Source organism: Ranitomeya variabilis, chromosome 5 (assembly GCF_051348905.1).
Source record: "Ranitomeya variabilis isolate aRanVar5 chromosome 5, aRanVar5.hap1, whole genome shotgun sequence".
Lineage (NCBI taxonomy): Eukaryota > Metazoa > Chordata > Amphibia > Anura > Dendrobatidae > Ranitomeya > Ranitomeya variabilis.
The window spans coordinates 18,085,235-18,103,789 of NC_135236.1; the positions used below are offsets into that span (position 1 = coordinate 18,085,235).

The following is an 18,555-nucleotide window of genomic DNA, read 5'->3' on the forward strand; positions in this document are numbered from 1 at the left end:
CAGAAACAAAACACCTCAAATAAGCCTCCAGTGTCTGATTTGTTCGCTCCATTTGGCCATTAGTCTGAGGATGAAGGGCAGACGAAAACGACAAATCAATGCCGATCTTAGCACAAAAGGATCGCCAGAACCTGGAAACAAACTGGGATCCTCTGTCAGACACGATATTCTATGGAATGCCGTGCAAACGAACCACATTCTGAAAGAATAAAGGAACCAGATCGGAAGAGGAAGGCAGCTTAGGCAAAGACACCAAATGGACCATCTTAGAAAAGCGATCACATACCACCCAGATGACAGACATGCCCTGAGACACCGGAAGATCCGAAATGAAATCCATGGAAATGTGTGTCCAAGGCCTCTTCGGGACAGGCAAGGGCAAGAGCAACTCGCTGGCACGAGAACAGCAAGGCTTAGCTCGAGCACAAGTCCCACAGGACTGCACAAATGACCGCACATCCCGTGACAAGGAAGGCCTCCAAAAGGACCTAGCCACCAAATCTCTGGTGCCAAAAATCCCCGGATGCCCTGCCAACACCAAGGAATGAACCTCGGAAATGACTCTGCTGGTCCATTTATCAGGAACAAACAGTCTGTCAGGTGGACAAGAGTCAGGTCTACCAGCCTGAAATCTCTGCAACACACGTCGCAAATCCGGACAAATGGCTGACAAGATTACTCCCTCTTTAAGAATACCAGCTGGCTCTGAGACTCCAGGAGAGTCAGGCACAAAGCTCCTTGAAAGAGCATCAGCCTTCACATTCTTTGAACCTGGTAAATACGAGACCACAAAGTCAAAACGGGAGAAAAACAATGACCAACGGGCCTGTCTAGTATTCAGGCGTTTAGCAGACTCGAGATACATCAGATTTTTGTGATCAGTCAAGACCACCACACGATGCTTAGCACCCTCGAGCCAATGACGCCACTCCTCAAATGCCCACTTCATGGCCAACAACTCCCGATTGCCAACATCATAATTCCGCTCAGCAGGCAAAAACTTCCTAGAAAAAAAAGCACATGGTCTCATTACAGAGCAACCAGGGTCTCTCTGCAACAAAACGGCCCCTGCCCCGATCTCAGAAGCATCCACTTCAACCTGAAAGGGAAGTGAGACATCAGGCTGGCACAAAACAGGCGCCGAAGTAAACCGGCGCTTCAGCTCTTGGAAAGCTTCCACGGCTGCAGGAGCCCAGTTAGCAACATCAGAACCTTTCTTGGTCATATCCGTCAAAGGTTTAACAACGCTAGAAAAGTTAGCGATAAAACGACGGTAGAAGTTAGCAAAACCCAAGAACTTCTGAAGACTCTTAACTGACGTGGGTTGAGTCCAATCATGAATAGCTCGGACCTTGACTGGGTCCATCTCCACCGCAGAAGGGGAAAAAATAAAACCCAAAAAGGGAACCTTCTGTACTCCAAAGAGACACTTTGAGCCCTTAACAAACAAAGCATTCTCACGCAAAACCTGAAACACCATCCTGACCTACTTTACATGGGAGTCCCAATCATCAGAAAAAAACAGAATATCATCCAGATAAACAATCATAAATTTATCCAGATACTTCCGGAAGACATCATGCATAAAGGACTGAAACACTGAAGGAGCATTAGAGAGCCCAAAAGGCATCACCAAGTACTCAAAATGACCTTCGGGCGTATTAAATGCAGTTTTCCATTCATCTCCTTGCTTAATGCGCACAAGGTTGTACGCACCACGAAGATCTATCTTGGTGAACCACTTGGCACCCTTAATCCGGGCAAACAAGTCCGACAACAGAGGCAAAGGATACTGAAATTTAACAGTGATTTTATTCAGAAGCCTATAGTCTATACAAGGTCTCAAAGATCCGTCCTTCTTGGCCACAAAAAAGAATCCCGCACCAAGAGGGGAAGAGGATGGACGGATATGCCCCTTCTCCAGAGACTCCTTGATATACGAACGCATTGCGGTATGCTCAGGTACAGACAGATTAAATAATCTTCCCTTAGGAAATTTACTACCTGGAATCAAATCTATGGCGCAGTCACAGTCCCTATGAGGAGGAAGAGCACTGGACCTGGACTCGCTGAATACATCCTGATAATCAGACAAATACTCAGGAACTTCCAAAGGAGTAGAGGAAGCAATAGACACCGGCGGGGAATCACCATGAATTCCCTGACAGCCCCAACTTGACACAGACATTGCCTTCCAATCCAAGACTGGATTATGGGTCTGTAACCATGGCAGACCCAAAACGACCAAATCATGCATTTTATGCAGAACAAGAAAACGAATCACCTCCCGATGTTCAGGAGTCATGCACATGGTTACCTGTGTCCAAAACTGCGGCTTATTTTCCGCCAATGGCGTAGCATCAATACCTCTAAGAGGGATAGGATTTACCAACGGCTCAAGAACAAAACCACAGCGCTTGGCAAATGACAGATCCATAAGACTCAGGGCAGCACCTGAATCCACAAACGCCATAACAGGGTAGGAAGACAATGAGCAAATTAAAGTCACAGACAAAATAAATTTAGGTTGCAAATTACCAATGGCGACAGGACTAACAACCCTTGTTAGGCGTTTAGAGCATGCTGATATAACATGTGTAGAATCACCACAGTAAAAACACAACCCATTCTGACGTCTATGATTTTTCCGTTCATTTCTAGTCTGAAATCTACCACATTGCATTAAATCAGGTGTTTGTTCAGACAACACCACCAGAGGATTAGCAGCCTTGCTCTCCTGCAAACGCCGGTCAATTTGAATAGCCAGCACCATGGAATCATTCAGACTTGTAGGAATGGAGAAACCCACCATCACATTCTTAATGGCTTCAGAAAGGCCATTTCTGAAATTTGCGGCCAGAGCACACTCATTCCACTGAGTAAGCACGGACCATTTCCGAAATTTCTGGCAATACACTTCAGCTTCATCCTGGCCCTGAGAGATAGCCAGCAAGGCTTTTTCTGCCTGAATTTCAAGATTGGGTTCCTCGTAAAGCAACCCGAGCGCCAGAAAAAACGCATCAATATTTGCCAATGCCGGATCTCCTGGCGCTAACGAGAAGACCCAATCCTGAGGGTCGCCCCGCAAGAAAGAGATAACAATTTTAACTTGCTGAGCTGAGTCTCCAGACGAATGGGGTCTCAGAGATAGAAACAATTTACAATTATTCCTAAAATTCCTAAACTTAAATCGGTCTCCAGAGAACAGTTCAGGAATAGGTATTTTAGGTTCAGACATAGGACTACTGGTAACAAAATCTTGAATGCCCTGCACACAAGCAACAAGCTGATCCACACTAGTAATCAAAGTCTGGACATTCATGTCTGCAGCAAGCTCAAACCACTCAGAGGTAAAGGGGAGGAAGAAAGAGAAAAAAACAACAACTCAGAATTTCCTTTCTTATTATCCCACTTCTGCAATGCATTAAACATTCACCTTCGGCCTGGCATACTGTTATGACCCCAATGGCAGAGGGTCTCAGAAGTTATAACCAAGTCTGCAAACACAAAAACCAGCTCATAGGGCAGTGGTAACTAGGCTGACCGTATACCTGATCCTAGCACCACAAATAGCAGCAGCCGGGGAACGTACCTACATTGGTTCTAGACGTCTCGCGCCAGCCGGAGAACTAACTAACCCTAGAAGGGAAAAGATAGACCTTTCTTGCCTCCAGAGAAAAGACCCCAAAAGTTGGATACAAGCCCCCAACAAATAATAACGGTGAGGTAAGAAGAAAAGACAAACGTAAGAATGAACTAGGTTTTTAGCAAAGAGAGGCCCACTGACTAATAGCAGAATATAGGAAGATGACTTATACGGTCAGCAAAAACCCTACCAAAATTTCCACGCTGAATATTCAAGAACCCCCGAACCGTCTAACGGCCCGGGGGGAGAATAACAGCCCCCTAGAGCTTCCAGCAAAATCAGGAATCACATTTAGTACAAGCTGGACAAAAAATAAGAGCAATGCAAATAACCAAAAAATAAGGAAGCAGGACTTAGCTTATTTTGCAAGAACCAGGACCAGCAGACAGGAGCAAACAGAAAGGAACTGATTACAACGATGCCAGGCACCAGACTGAAAATCCAGGAAGCTTAAATAGCAACACCCCTGGACTAACGAGCCAGGTGGGTACCAAGCCGAGGAAAGAAACTCAAAGTGTCATGTCGCTAGTGACCACAAGAGGGAGCCAAAAAATCCAATTCACAACAGACTCCTTTCCATATTGTTTATGGATCTCAGTGTTGCCAGCTGCACATTTAGATCCAGAATCTGGGCTTCCAAATGCACAACGTGCTCACATCTCGCACAGCAGTATGCACCCTCGACCAGCTGATCAAGGATTACATACATGTGGCAAGATGTGCACTGGATGGCATTAGCAATAGTGGAGCACATTTCCTAATGGGGATTGCACCACACAAACGTTAATTAAGAAAATAAATACAAAGTATCAATAAAAAACAGACAGCAATTCCTCTCTTGGAGACTCCCTGAATCCAAAGTCACTGAATCACAAGTCACACTTACCGCGGTTCACACTTACACTCAGGTTCACACTCAGCTCGCTCACACTCGCTATGCTGAAGATTTATAGGTTTTTTTTCTCTATTTCCCCTCAACAGCAATCCACCTTGCTGTTCAAATGCACTTCCAAAAAGGACTTGAGCCCCAAACAGCTGCCCCTTATAAACCCTTGATTATGAGCCCCCACCCCTTGTGAATATAGCTACCCCAATTCAGCAACTCACACCAATTCACACAGGTATTTGTTAAAGGCTTTCCAACATCCTATACAACGTTTTTTACTCTGCACTGTGTCTTCTGTTGTCAGATAAACAACCAACGTATTGCAAATTTAAGGAAGTAATTGTGCACATTGTAAAGCAACAATGTACATTGAATATGGTGCTCAGGAGACTGTAGGCAAAACATTTTCAAAATATGTGACTTCACGAAGTGTGCCATGACATCAGAGGCCAGAGTGGGAAGACAGAAATAAGAGGCCGTACCATAATGGGCAGTGAACAAGTGACCAGCAATGTATTATTATTCGCCACACCCTACATTTATTATGACTAATGTCTGGAGAGACATAAATTGAACTTTCCTTCCAATTTGACAAATTTGAATCTCAGTAGGATTGTTCTTTTCCAAATGTATTGCTATTATTGAAAATCACATTGTTCAGTAGCGCTGGTAAAGAGCCACTCACATATTGTTAGGGTTGGCGGATTGGATTGCAGTAAATAGAAATAAATAATAAAGTACAATCGCAACCCGGGGTCCCCTGTGCAGGGATGGAAAACTGCTGCTAGTGAATGATGACGGAACAGACAGCGAGTGATTATCATTACCGCACTGTGTTAAACGCCACACAGTGTGCACAGAACTAATGGCTACTGAGACTGGACCGTGTGGAAGACTTTGTGGCTCTGCTTGTAAAAACACTGGAGCCTTTGTCTGCCATTCAACCCACAAAATCCATTTGTCTGGGTTCGTTAGTGGTGTAGCACGCTGACCAAATTTTGACAGGAATGAGATACCGTCACCTTCCGATCTGTCACACGGCATTGGAGTGCACCACCACAGCCACGTCCCTTAACGTCATCCTTTCTCAAAATACTGGCTTTATTTTTCACAAGTACCCTTACAAAGGACTTTTGTACAAATTCATTGTATCTAGCAATGTGTGGCTATTTTTTTGGAGAGCGCAACACGGCAACAGCAGACTGATGTAAATAGTGACAGTTAGGCTACTTTCACACATCAGGTTTTTTGCATCAGGCACAATCCGGCGAATGTTGTTGAAAAAACTGTATCCGGCGCAGATTGTGAAAAACTGATGCGACGGATCCGTTTTTTCGATGGATCCGGCTAGCATATCTAGATTATTGGATAAAAAATTTTTTGGAGCATGCTCAGTTTAAAAAAACGGAATCCGGCGCCGGAATGCGTCATTTTCTGGATCCGGCGCTTAAGGCTTTTTCGCCGGAGACAAAAAATGTTGCTATGGATGTTTTTTCAAGAAACCGGAAATGGCAGATTTGCCGGATCCGGCGAAAACTGGATGAAGCGCAAGGTCATCAGGCGCAATCCCGCACTAATACAAGTCTATGGGAAAAAAAACGGATCCGGCGGCAACATTCGCCGGTTCCGTTTTTTTGAAAATTAGCCGGATTGAGCCTGACGCTGAAAACCTGAGTATGAAAGTAGCCTTAGGGTGATCAATGAGTGGAACATGCTGCCACAAGAGGTGATGAGTTCTCCTTCCATGGAAGTTTTCAAACAGAGGCTGGACAGACATCTGTCTGGGCTTTTCGCCAGTCGCACAACTGCTAGATAAAGAAATGCCATTTTTTAAACCAATAGAAAATTATGCTATTTTTTTCATTCGCCTTGCTGACACACTCCAAATGCAGAGTATTGAAGATTATTGCCCCTGCTAAATTGGCACATAAGATTATCTGTTCCCGGATTGCGCCAGTCGCACAACTGCTAGATAAAGAAACTGTATTTAAAGAAATAGACAAGGAATATTATTTAGCAATTAGATGTAATGGGTGTTACTATATGCTGCCACTGAGGAATATTATTTTGCAGTTAAACAATATTAATTTTCTAAGCTGCTACACAGGAATTTTATGTTCGTTCCAAAAAATGGTTTTGTATTTGCTGGTATTACCTAATATTATTTCCCTGTACAAATAGCAGTTTTTTATATTTTGGTAGTGGATGAAAACCTCCTTATTTCCTCCTAATCCAACAGTCTGTTCATAATACTAACTACTATATAAGACAGTGAAAAATAGAGAGATCTGCAGCATGTACTTGCAATGGTGATAACACCCAGGTGCCTGCCCTTCACTCTTCCTACTATTAAATCTCTATCTACTAAATCCCCATCTAACAAAGAACTAATCTTCACAATCTTCAGCTCTTAAAAGAGCTTTTTGGAATAAAAAACCCTCACTCTAACCTCCTACTACTTTCCATACGCTACTTTCACTGTCCCAATGCAGAAACTTTTCTCTCCCAACAGTATTTCTGGCTGCAATTAGTGATGAGCGAGTATACTTATTGCTTGGGTTTTCCTGAGTGCACTCGGGTGGTCTCATAGTATTTATGACTGCTCAGAGATTTAGTTTTCCTTGCCGCAGCTGGATGATATGCGGCTACTAGACAGGCTAAGTACATGTGGGGGTTGCCTGGTTGCTAGGGAATCCCCACATGTAATCAAGCAGGCTAGTAGCTGTAAATCATTCAGCTGAGGCGATGTAAACTAAATTTCTGAGCACTAAAAAATACTTACTCGGAAGACACCCGAGCATGCTAGGGAAATCTCGAGTAACGAGTATATTCGCTCATCACTACCTAGCAACCAGGCAACCCCCACATGTAATCAAGCTGTTTAGCAGCCGTAAATCATCCAGCTGCGGCAAGGAAAATCAAATCTCAGAGCAGTCACAAATACTCGGAGACCACCTGAGCGTGTTCGGGAAAACCCGAGCAATGAGTATACTCGCTCATCACTAGCTGCAATGTGTGCAAGATGGCGCTCGCAGCCTTTAAATAACCTCTATGACACTGGAAGGCCAGCCAGTCACAGTAATGCCACATCAAATATGGTTTCGGCATTACTGTGATTGGCCAGCCAGTCCAGCATGTTCATTTGTGCAAAAAAAGTTCCAAATATGCTGTGCGGGTCAGTTGTATATACCGAGGTGAATACCTAATTACTCGTTGAGTAACGAACAGCCCAAATACTGTACTATTGATTTTACTTTCTCATGAAGCCGTCATTTTACAGCAATAATGCAGCTGTACGTGACATTTATTAAAAATAATTTTAGTTTTCTATTCCGTAATGACAAGAAATTAATTAGACGCATGAGATTATTGATAACAATCTCCATGGAATTATAGCACACAATATCCCAGGTTCAGACTGAGTATATACAGTACACGGCTGTGTGTAATGACCATGTCCTTCTCCGCCACGTGAGATATTGAATCACACTGAGCTTCCACCTGTCTGGTCGAATTTTCCTAAGAATTGGACACATTTATGAAAATTTATTTTTAAAACATGAACATTACCAATGTAAGTCCTGTGACCAGGAATGCGTTAAGTGCCCAATATTACATGACCCGTCTATGATGGAACTTGATATCAAGAGAAAAATTTACTCATTTAGTCTCTTATCCTTGAAGTATATTTTTTGTTGTGCCATTTTTTCCCCTTCGGTTCTGTAGGAAAAATTAATCATTTCATTCTTTACTAATGGAGCAGAAACTTTCATTGATAATTAATTACAGTTCTTGCATTAGATTTTTAAAACATTTTTTTTAATACCAACCCAGAAAAGGCTCAGTGATGCCTAATATATTTGTATGGTATAACATAGGTTTTCACAATATCATGTAGAAAAAAGACCTGACTTAAGAGTTACATGATCCGTTCTCCCCTTCTGCTTTACACACATTGTATTTCACATTTTTAGGTTGTGTTCACATGCAGCGTTTTTGCAGCGTTTTTGCAGCTGTTTTTGCAGCTGTGTTTGCTGCTCTTTATGCAAAGTAAAATCCGCTTTTGCAAAATGAGCAAAAGGTTTGAGATGTCCGAAATCTCATGCATGTGTTTAGTTTTTTTTTCCTGACTGAACTTGAAAATATTTTTAACATCCATTGTTTTGCAGCATTTTTCACATTAGCAAACAATGAGAAAATGGAACAACTCTGCAAAAACATAAGAAATATTTTTGCAGCATTTTCATGGCATTTTTCTTTGCATTTTTGTGAATAAAAGTAGCTTTATTATACATGTAACTTAGACAAAGCATACATGTAATCCACACCTACAACACTGCAAAAAATGAAACAATAATACAATGCTTCAATAATGCTGCGAAAATGCATAAATAAATAGTATAAAACAAGCATTTTGAATGCAGGGTTTTTACTACCAAGAGAGCAGGAAAATATCCACAGTAATTAATTTTGAAATTCGGCAAAATAAGTATTAATTTATAACTTTATTAGAACTTTAGATAGAAACAAAATGAGCAAATACTCTGCTGTAAGTTAGTAAAGTGTAATATTACATGCATTTTACTCTTTTTTTATCAGAAAGATAATTTACTCTTACCCTCTGTTATTTATGTTCAATGTTTCTTTTACTTATTCCCTTACAGCAGGGTTTATGTTCATTTTGTTTCTATCTTAGGTTTTGTCTGTTTAGTGGTCATCGTGAACCTCCGTATACTCTGGCTCATTTTTCTTGTATTTCTTTAGGTTTTTGAACTCAGAACAAACAAGGGTGTGCCCTCCTCTTCTTTGAGCTGGGCATTATATTTACAGAGGGAAGAAAGGATTGGTCCAAATTCTAGTCCACAAATCCAAGATATATTAAGCCATTTCGCGCTCGCTGCAGCCTATTTTCGTTTTTGCGTTTCTGTTTTTCGTTCCCTTTCTTCCCAGAGCCATAACTTTTTTATTTTTCCTTCAATATAGCCAAGTGAGGACTTGTATACTGTGGAATAAGTTGTACTTTTGAATTACACCATTGGTTTTCCCTATTGTGTACTCAAAAATGGGAAAAAAAATTCCAAGTGTGGTGAAATTGCAAAAAAGTGCAAACCCACACTTTTTTTTACCATGTTCACCAAATGCTAAAACTGATCTGCCATTATGATTCTACAAGTCATTTCAAGTTCATAGGCACCAAACATGTCCAGGTTCTTTTTTATTTAACCTTCCTCTAGTGTTAGCTTTCTGTTACTCTTTCTTATGTTAACGGGTCGGTTTTGACCTGTGTCTTAAATCACCCCTAGGATACCCTAAAAACAGTTATTTATGATCCAATTTGTTTCTTACCTCTTAGTTACCTTGTTAGGGCTTCTCATCCATGGAAGGATTGATTTTAATATTTTTGTTGTGGCCCCCTGGGCCTTTCATTTGAGAGCATACCCTTCATTTTCAATATAAAAATATTGTCAAATGAACCTCAAGAGAATAATATAAACTTAAAAAAGTTTGTTATATTACCTGACTATTACTGAAGGGTTTTAGAACACATTTCTTAAATGTAAAAAAAAGTATACATATATATATTTTATATTATTAACTCTAGTAACATCTATGGTGTTACGGGTCAATTTTGACCCATATCTAACTACTTTATGAAAAAGGCAAACAACAGATTTTTTTTTATAGAACTTTAATACAAATAAATGATGAAAATTATATTAACATTAATAGCAATAATAATATGAAGTAGCTTTTCTAGGTCAAACAAACAAACAACAATCAATCAAGCAAATCAAATCAACAGAAATCAAGTACTAGTTTTTAGATGCATTAGTATTTAGATGCATTTGTGGCAAAAAGTGACACTTTTTGTGTGTTCTTTGCAGAGGTATTTTTTGCTGGCGAAGCACGATGTGTTTGTCTTTCTGTCCTCATTGCTAGGGCAGACCTGACACCTCTTTCTTTTAGAATCAGGTGGTCTCACTGGGGTTGTGGCTGTTGTGGTTGATGTTGAGGCAGGCCTGGTTGAGGAGGATGCTGGTGATGATGCTCTTTGTGTTGCTGTGGGTGTGGACGAAGCACTTGTTGAGCTCTGGAGGTGTCGGACCAAGGCTGCAGTGGCTGGGTCTCGGGGTACTCGTTCCCTTTGGTCAATGTGCGCCTTGACAAGGGATCTTCCTAGTTCCTCAAGAAACATCCTCCGCTTCTTTTTTTTCTTTGAATTCCATCCTTGGTGAATGTGGGTCCACAACACAAATGAATTGCATGCTGACACATCAAGAATGTTGTAAAATACAACCATTGGCCATCTCCTAGTCATTCACTGGCAAGTGTAGGTGGCAGTCAGCTTGTCCAGGTTGTCCACTCCTCCTTTGTCTTGATGTCACTTAAGGCCCCGTCACACACAGCGACGCTGCAACGATACAGACAATGATGCTGATCGCTGCAGCGTCACTGTTTAGTCATTGTGTGGTTGCTGGGGAGCTGTCACACTGACAGCTCTCTCCAGCGGCAAACGATCAGGGGAACGACTTCGGCATCGGTGAAACTGTCTTCAACGATGCCGAAGTCCCCCTGCAGCACCCGGGTAACCAGGGTAAACATTGGGTTACTAAGCGCAGGGCCGCGCTTAGTAACCCGATGTTTACCCTGGTTACCAAAAAAAACCAAACAGTACATACTCACATTTCGGTGTCCGTCAGGTCCCTTGCCGTCTGCTTCCCGCTCTGACTGACTGCCGCCGTAAAGTGAAAGCACAGCACAGCGGTGACGTCACCGCTGCGCTCTGCTCTCACTGTACGGCGGCACTCAGTCAGAGCGGGAAGCAGACGGCAAGGGACCTGACGGACACCGAAATGTGAGTATGTACTGTTTGTTTTTTTGGTAACCAGGGTAAACATCGGGTTACTAAGCGCGACCCTGCGCTTAGTAACCCGATGTTTACCCTGGTTACCAGTGAAGACATCGCTGGATCCGTGTCACACACACCGATTCAGCGATGTCAGCGGGACCTCAACGACCAAAAAAAGGTCCAGGCCATTCCGACACGACCAGCGATCTCGCAGCAGGGGCCTGATCACTGGTACGTGTCACACATAGCGAGATCGCTACTGAGGTCGCTGTTGCGTCACAAAACTAGTGACTCAGCAGCGATCTCGCTAGCGATCTCGCTATGTGAGACGGGGCCTTAACTCTTGTCACAGCAAACCTTGTGATCCCAGGGGTCATTTTCATGACATTTGCAGCATCTGCCCTGCCATGTACATCTGGAGGTACTGAGATCCAACTGATCTTGCCACTTTTGGATTTTAATCTTTCAGCGGGAACAGCTTCAGCACCAGTGACCTCCTCATCAGACTGATCAGAACTGTCTGTGTCTTCCGGTTGATACTCCACATCATCTTCTTCCTCAGAAACCTGTTCATCTGTATCAGTTTGCTGCTGTGTGCCCTCTGATTCATTATCATCTAAGATATAATCCAGAATTTGGCTTACATCAAATCTTCTCCTCATTGTTGCATGTGTAAACTGGAGATGTATACTCTGCAAAGTACCAACTCTAAGCTGATTTGGCCATACATGCCTGGACATGTCCCTAACTCAAGTTGTTGGAGGTAAAGCTGGATGTGGGCTGTTGGTTTATATTGTGTTTATGAGTTCAGTTTTGGGACTTATTATTGTTTTTTTTACTCTTATATTAGACCTGGGTCGAAATTGACCCCAACAACGCAAATGTTATAATTTTAATAAGAGCATTTTACAATTTAGCAAAATAGTTTTATTTTATTGTATTTTGTTTTATAATAAGTTCCTGAAAAAGTCAAAAAGTCTTGATGCAATAAACAAATGTATGTTGCATTTGTATGCATTTAAAACCTAAAATGGGTCGGTCACGACCCTAACACTAGAGGAAGGTTTTAAGTGGTGAAAAAAAAATCCAATGTTTTCATGATCTCAGGTTTGGTGAGGGCTTATTATTTGCATGCCGAGCTGATAATTTTATTGATACCATTTTGATGGAGATACAATTTTTTGATCGCACATTATTGCATTTTAATGCAATGTCATGGCAACCAAAAACGGATTTCTGGCATTTTGGCTTTTTCTTGCTATGGCATTTAGCAATCAGGTTAATCCTTTTTTTCTTGATACATCGGGCGATTCTGAACACGGCGATACCAAATATGTGTATGTTTGATTTTTTAAATTGTTTTATTTTGAATCGGACGAAAGAGGGGTGATTTAACACCTGTTCAAAACACCTGACATGTTCCAGGAAAGATGTGGGCTCACTGCCGGAACTCACATCGTAGGGAGAAAAGGCGACATGCGTACTAGTACGGCGCATGTAGCAAAGGGGTTAAAATTATGAATTCTCTATTTCCATTCAGAGATAATGTATTAAAGATAGAGGGGGCATGGGAAAAAAAACTATGGTATTTTTTGGACTATAAGACGCACCAGACCATAAGATGCCCCCCAAATTTTCAGAAGGAAAATAGGGGAAAAAAGGGTCAAATGGGGGTCCATCTTACAGTCCAAAATCAGCTTATAGGAAGGAGTTTAGGCATAGGTGGAGGAGTGGTCACAGGGGTTGTTCGGTGGTCCAGGCTGGTGAAGTGGCATCCGAGAAATCCCAGGCTGGTGCGGTGGTGCTGCTCTGTGGTGTTGCTCTGTGGTGTGGTGTGGAACCACCGGCATTTTGCGACAGGTGCTCTGTGGGGCCGCGGTGCACTGTGGGGCTGTGATTCTCTGTTGGGCTGCGGCTGCCTGTGGAGTTGCAGTGGCCTGTGGGGTGGCAGTAGCGGTGCTCTGTAGGATGGAGGTGGCAGTGCTCTGTGAGACAGGGATGGCAATGGTCTGTTGGGTGGCAGGGCTCCGCCGGCAGTTCGAGAATGCCCAGAGGCCTTCGCAGATCCATTCCTGCAATTCGATGGCTTTTGGGAAAATGGTCACAGGGGCAGCGCATGCTCAAATTCAGATCTCGGCAACAATATCTTGTCCTGAGATCTCGGGAGACAAGATCTTGTTGCCGAGATTTGAATCTGAGCAAGCACCACCCTAAGCAGACATTTTCCCAGAGGCCACTGCATCGCAGGAACGGATCTGCGTGGGACTCTGGGCATTCACAAAATACTGGCAGAGCCCCACTGCCCCATAGACCACCGCCGCTGCCACCCCCATCCCACAGAGCACCACCACCGCCACTCCTGTCCCACAGAGCACCACCACTGCCACCCAACAGGCCACCGCCACAACAGAGAGCCGCACCCCCATTTTCCCCAAACATTTTTTGGGAAAAAAGCTGGATTGATCCTTTCTTCCATGTGTTAACCAATGCAAGCTCCTGGCAGATCATACTCTATTGAAGGGTGAGCAGGTTTTCTTTTTTTATTACTTTTATATAGACTCCCATGGCTAAGTTTCCATAGTAAGGCATCATGTCCGCCTTTATCCTTATTAACATTGAGGTAATTTTTGGCACATGGTAAGGTGTTCATATTAGAGACGGTATAGGACTATCCCAACTTGGGTATACCTTGGCACTGGTGGGATGACTTTTATGCTTCTTTTATTCAAAAACAGTGTTTCCTAGTTTTTCATTCATTAGATCTTTGAAAGAAAAATAATCATTGGTCAATAGATTTTATAGACTTGACTTTATAAAACTTGTACAGTGTGATACAAAGCAAAAGTTGTCCAGATTGGAGGATATATTTAATTTACTTCTGAATCGTGTTTCACCTTCGATGCAGGAGAACAATCTGACCGAGGTCAGCGAGTTTTTTCTCTTAGGCTTTCAAGGCAGCCAGAAACTGAGAATGTTTTTGTTCTCTTTGCTACTTGCTGCTTACAATGGTACAATATGTGGGAATCTCCTGATCATCGCCTTGGTGTCCACCAGCAAGAACCTCCACACTCCAATGTACTTCTTCATCTCACAACTGTCCATCACTGACATCGTGTTGCCCACAGATATTGTGCCCAACATCTTTCATATCCTACTGAATAATGGAGCGACTATTACATTTTTCAACTGCATGGCCCAGTTATATTTCTTCCTTATTGCTGGAGCTTCTGAATGTCTTCTCCTCACAGTGATGTCCTATGACAGATATGTGGCCATCTGTAAGCCCCTTCATTATGTCTCTATCATGACAGATACATTGTGTATGAAGTTGGTCGTCACCTTTTGGTTGCTCAGTTTTTCATTTTCATTCATTTACATTCTAATGATATTAGGGCTGAAGTTCTGTGGACCGAATATCATTGACCATCTGTTCTGTGATCTTGTAGCCCTACAGGACATTGCCTGTTCTGATACATTTCTTATAAAACTACAAATATACTTATTAAGCATACCATTTGTGGGTGTTCCCAACCTAATAATAATTATTTCTTATGTGAACATTGTCCGCGCCATCCTACAGATTCCCTCTAATATCAGCAGACAGAAAGCCTTCTCCACCTGTAGCTCCCACCTCACCGTGGTCTCTATATTTTACCTGAGTCTCTCCAGTGTGTATATCCTTCCAAAAAGTGGACAAACATCAGACGTTAATAAAATCCTATCTCTGTTATATACTGTATTTACGCCATTGATTAATCCCATTATATACAGTTTTAGAAACAAGGATATTAAGAAAGCCGTAAAGCAAAAAATTCAGAAATATCTTTAATCTATAGTAATTATCTATAAAACAAACTGAATATATGGAAAGAAAAAAAAATAGCCAAAAATTGATTGTTTAATCTCCAAACTGTGCAATGTAGGGATTCACATTCTCTGGTAGGCATTAGCCAGCATTCACACACACACACACAATTATTGCTTTGATAAAACTCCTCTGTTTTGCCTAAGCATTACTTCACACTTTATTAGCAAAAAGAGGACACACTGTCATATCAAAGTGTGATTTAAATCACTGATAACTGTTGCAGGAAAGAGCACAACTACTGTCTTATCTGAGAAGGCTAAAAGGTTAATCCATAGGATTGCACTCACCAGATGTAGCTGAGCTGAAGCATAGAAAGGATTCGCTGCAGCAGATCCACGAGTCCAGGAAGGACCAGCCATTAGATAGAGATTGGGATGATTGTGGTAAATTTCTGCGCTGCTGAATCACTAGAATTCCAGAATTATTAGTGCATGTGGCTTTATTATTCTACGCGTTTCAAGGTTCAAAACTCCTTCATCAGGATCACCACAGGAACATGTTCCTGTGGTGTTCCTGATGAAGGAGTCTTGAACTCTGACCACAATTTTCCCAATCTGTATCTAAATCACTGATAGGCATGACTTTCAGCATATAATCAACATATTGATTCATACAGCTCTGGCAAAAATTTTAGAGCCCACCACATCAAAACCCTGTCATGGGCAGCCCAATCTCCAGACCTGAACCCCATTGAAAACCTCTGGAATAATATCAAGAGGATGATGGATAGTCCCAAGCCATCAAACAAAGAAGAACTGCTTAAAAAATGTTTGAACCAGGAGCAGTGTGAAAGACTGGTGGAAAGCGTGCCAAGACTCATGAAAGCTGGGATTAAAAATCATGGTTATTCCACAAAATATTGATTTCTGAACTCCTCCTGAGTTAAAACATTAGTATTGCTGTTTCTAAATGATTATTAACTTGTTTTCTTTGCATTATTTGAGTTCTGAAAGCACTAGGTTTTTTAGTAATTTTGACCATTTCTTCTTTCCAGAAAAAAAATCCAAACTTTATTGCTTGGAAATTCGGAAACGTTGTCAGAAGTTTATAGAATAAATGAACATTTTACATTTTACTAAAATATATACCATTTGCAGTGGTCTCATAATTTTTGCCAGAGCTGTATATACTGTATTTTCACATAAGCGCCCATCTTGTATACAGTGGGGGAAATAAGTATTTGATCCCTTGATGATTTTGTAAATTTGCCCACTGACAAAGACCTGAACCTTCTATAATTTTAAGGGTAGGTTAATTTTAACATTGAGAAATAGAATATCAAAAATTAAACACAGAAAATCACATTGTATAAATGATATAAATGTATTTGCATTTTGCAGTGAGAAATGAGTATTTGATCTCCTAACAACCATTAAGGGTATGTTTCCACGTTCAGGAAACACTGCGTTTTTGACGCAGCGTTGAGCAGCATGCATAAAAAACGCAGCGTCCAGATGTTACAGCATAGTGGAGGGGATTTCATGAAATCCTGTCTCCACTATGCAGTAAAAGACGCATGCGGCACACCCGAGAAAACTCACATGCGGCGCGTCTTTTAAGAACGCAGCATGTCCTTACATTGCAGAAAAAACTCAAGGACAACGCAGGTGACCTGCCAGTGACCTCAGGTGCAGATGTGGTCAGGATTTTACCTGCATAAAATCCTGACCAAATCCTGAGGCAATCCTGAACGTGGACACATACCCTAAGGGTATGTGTCCACGTTCAGGTTTGCTTCAGGCTTTGGTCAGGATTTTATGCAGGTAAAATCCTGACCAAAACTGCACCTGAGGTCACTGGCAGGTCACCTGCGGTGTTCCTGCGTGTTTTGCTCATTGTAGCAACATGCTGCGTTTTGAAAAAACGCACCGCGCATGCGTTTTCGCGGCAAAAACACATGCGTTTTTTAACGCATAGTGGAGTTGGGATTTCATTAAATCCCCTCCACTATGCTGTAACATCTGGACGCTGCGTTTTTGACGCTGCAGCTCAGCGCTGCGTCAAAAACGCAGCGTTTCCTGAACGTGGACACATACCCTTAGAGTTCTGGCTCCTACAGACCAGTTAGACGCTCCTAATCTACTCATTATTTGCATTAAAGACAGCTGTCTTACATAGTCACCTTTATAAAAGACTCCTGTCCATAGACTCAATTAGTCAGACTCTAGCTTCCACAACAATGGCAAGCCAAAGAACTTTGAAAGCATGACAGGGACAAGATCCTAGACCTGCACAAAGCTGGAATGGGCTTCAAAACCATATGTAAGAAACTGAGAAGGAGACAACTGTTGGTGCAATAGTAAGAAAGTGGAAGAAATACAAAATGACTGTCAGTCGACATTGATCTGGGGCACCATGCAAAATCTCAATTCATGAGGTATCCTTGATTGTGAGGAAGGTGAGAGATCAGCCTAAAACTACGCGAAGGGAACTTGTCAATGATCTCAAGGCAGCTGGGACCACAGTCACCAAGAAAACCATTGGTAACACATTATGCCATAAAGGTTTAAAATTCTGCAGTGCCCACAAGGTCCCCCTGCTCAAGAGGGCACATGTTAAGTTTGCCAATGAGCCCCTGGATGATTCTGTGTTATTGGGAGAAGGTGCTGTGGTCAGGTGAAACAAAAAATAAGCTCTTTAGCTTTAACTCAACTCGCTGCCTGTGACTCAAAGAACACCATCCCCACTGTCCAGCATGGAGGTGGAAACATTATGTTTTTGGGAGTGTTTCTCTGCTAAGGGCACACGACTACTTCACTGCATCAATAAAAGTATGGATGGAGCCATGTACCGTAAAATCCTGAGTGACAACCTCCTTCCCTCCTCAAGGATGCTAAAAATGGGTCGTGGCTGGGTCTTCCAGCAATACAATGACCCAAAACATACAGCGAAGTCAACAAAGGAGTAGCTCAAAACGAAGCACATTAAGGTCACAGAGTGGCCTGGTCAGTCTCCAGACCTTAATCCCATAGAAAATTTATGGAAGGAGTTGAAGCTTCTCATTGCCAAGCGACAGCCACAAAATCTTGATGATTTAGAAATTAGAGATGATCTGCAAAGAGGAATGGACCAAAATTCCTCCTGACATGTGCGCAAACCTCACCATCAACTACAAAAAACGACTGACTGCTCTGCTTACCAACAAGGGTTTTGCCACCAAGTATTAAGTCTTGTTTGCCAGAGGGATCAAATACTTACAGTATTTCTCACTGGAAAATGCAAATAAATTTATATAATTTATACAATGTGATTTTCTGTATTTCAATTTTTGGTATTCTATCTCTCAATGTTAAAAATACCCATAC

General features: G+C 42.1%; 1 protein-coding gene across 1 annotated transcript; it reads left to right on the forward strand.

The window, feature by feature from the left end:
- The first annotated feature begins 14,281 nt into the window (after positions 1 to 14,281).
- Positions 14,282 to 15,211, forward strand: LOC143774660 (olfactory receptor 11L1-like). The gene has a single exon (XM_077262412.1). The coding sequence runs from the start codon at positions 14,282 to 14,284 to the stop codon at positions 15,209 to 15,211; it is 930 nt and encodes a 309-aa protein (XP_077118527.1).
- Positions 15,212 to 18,555: the final 3,344 nt, after the last annotated feature.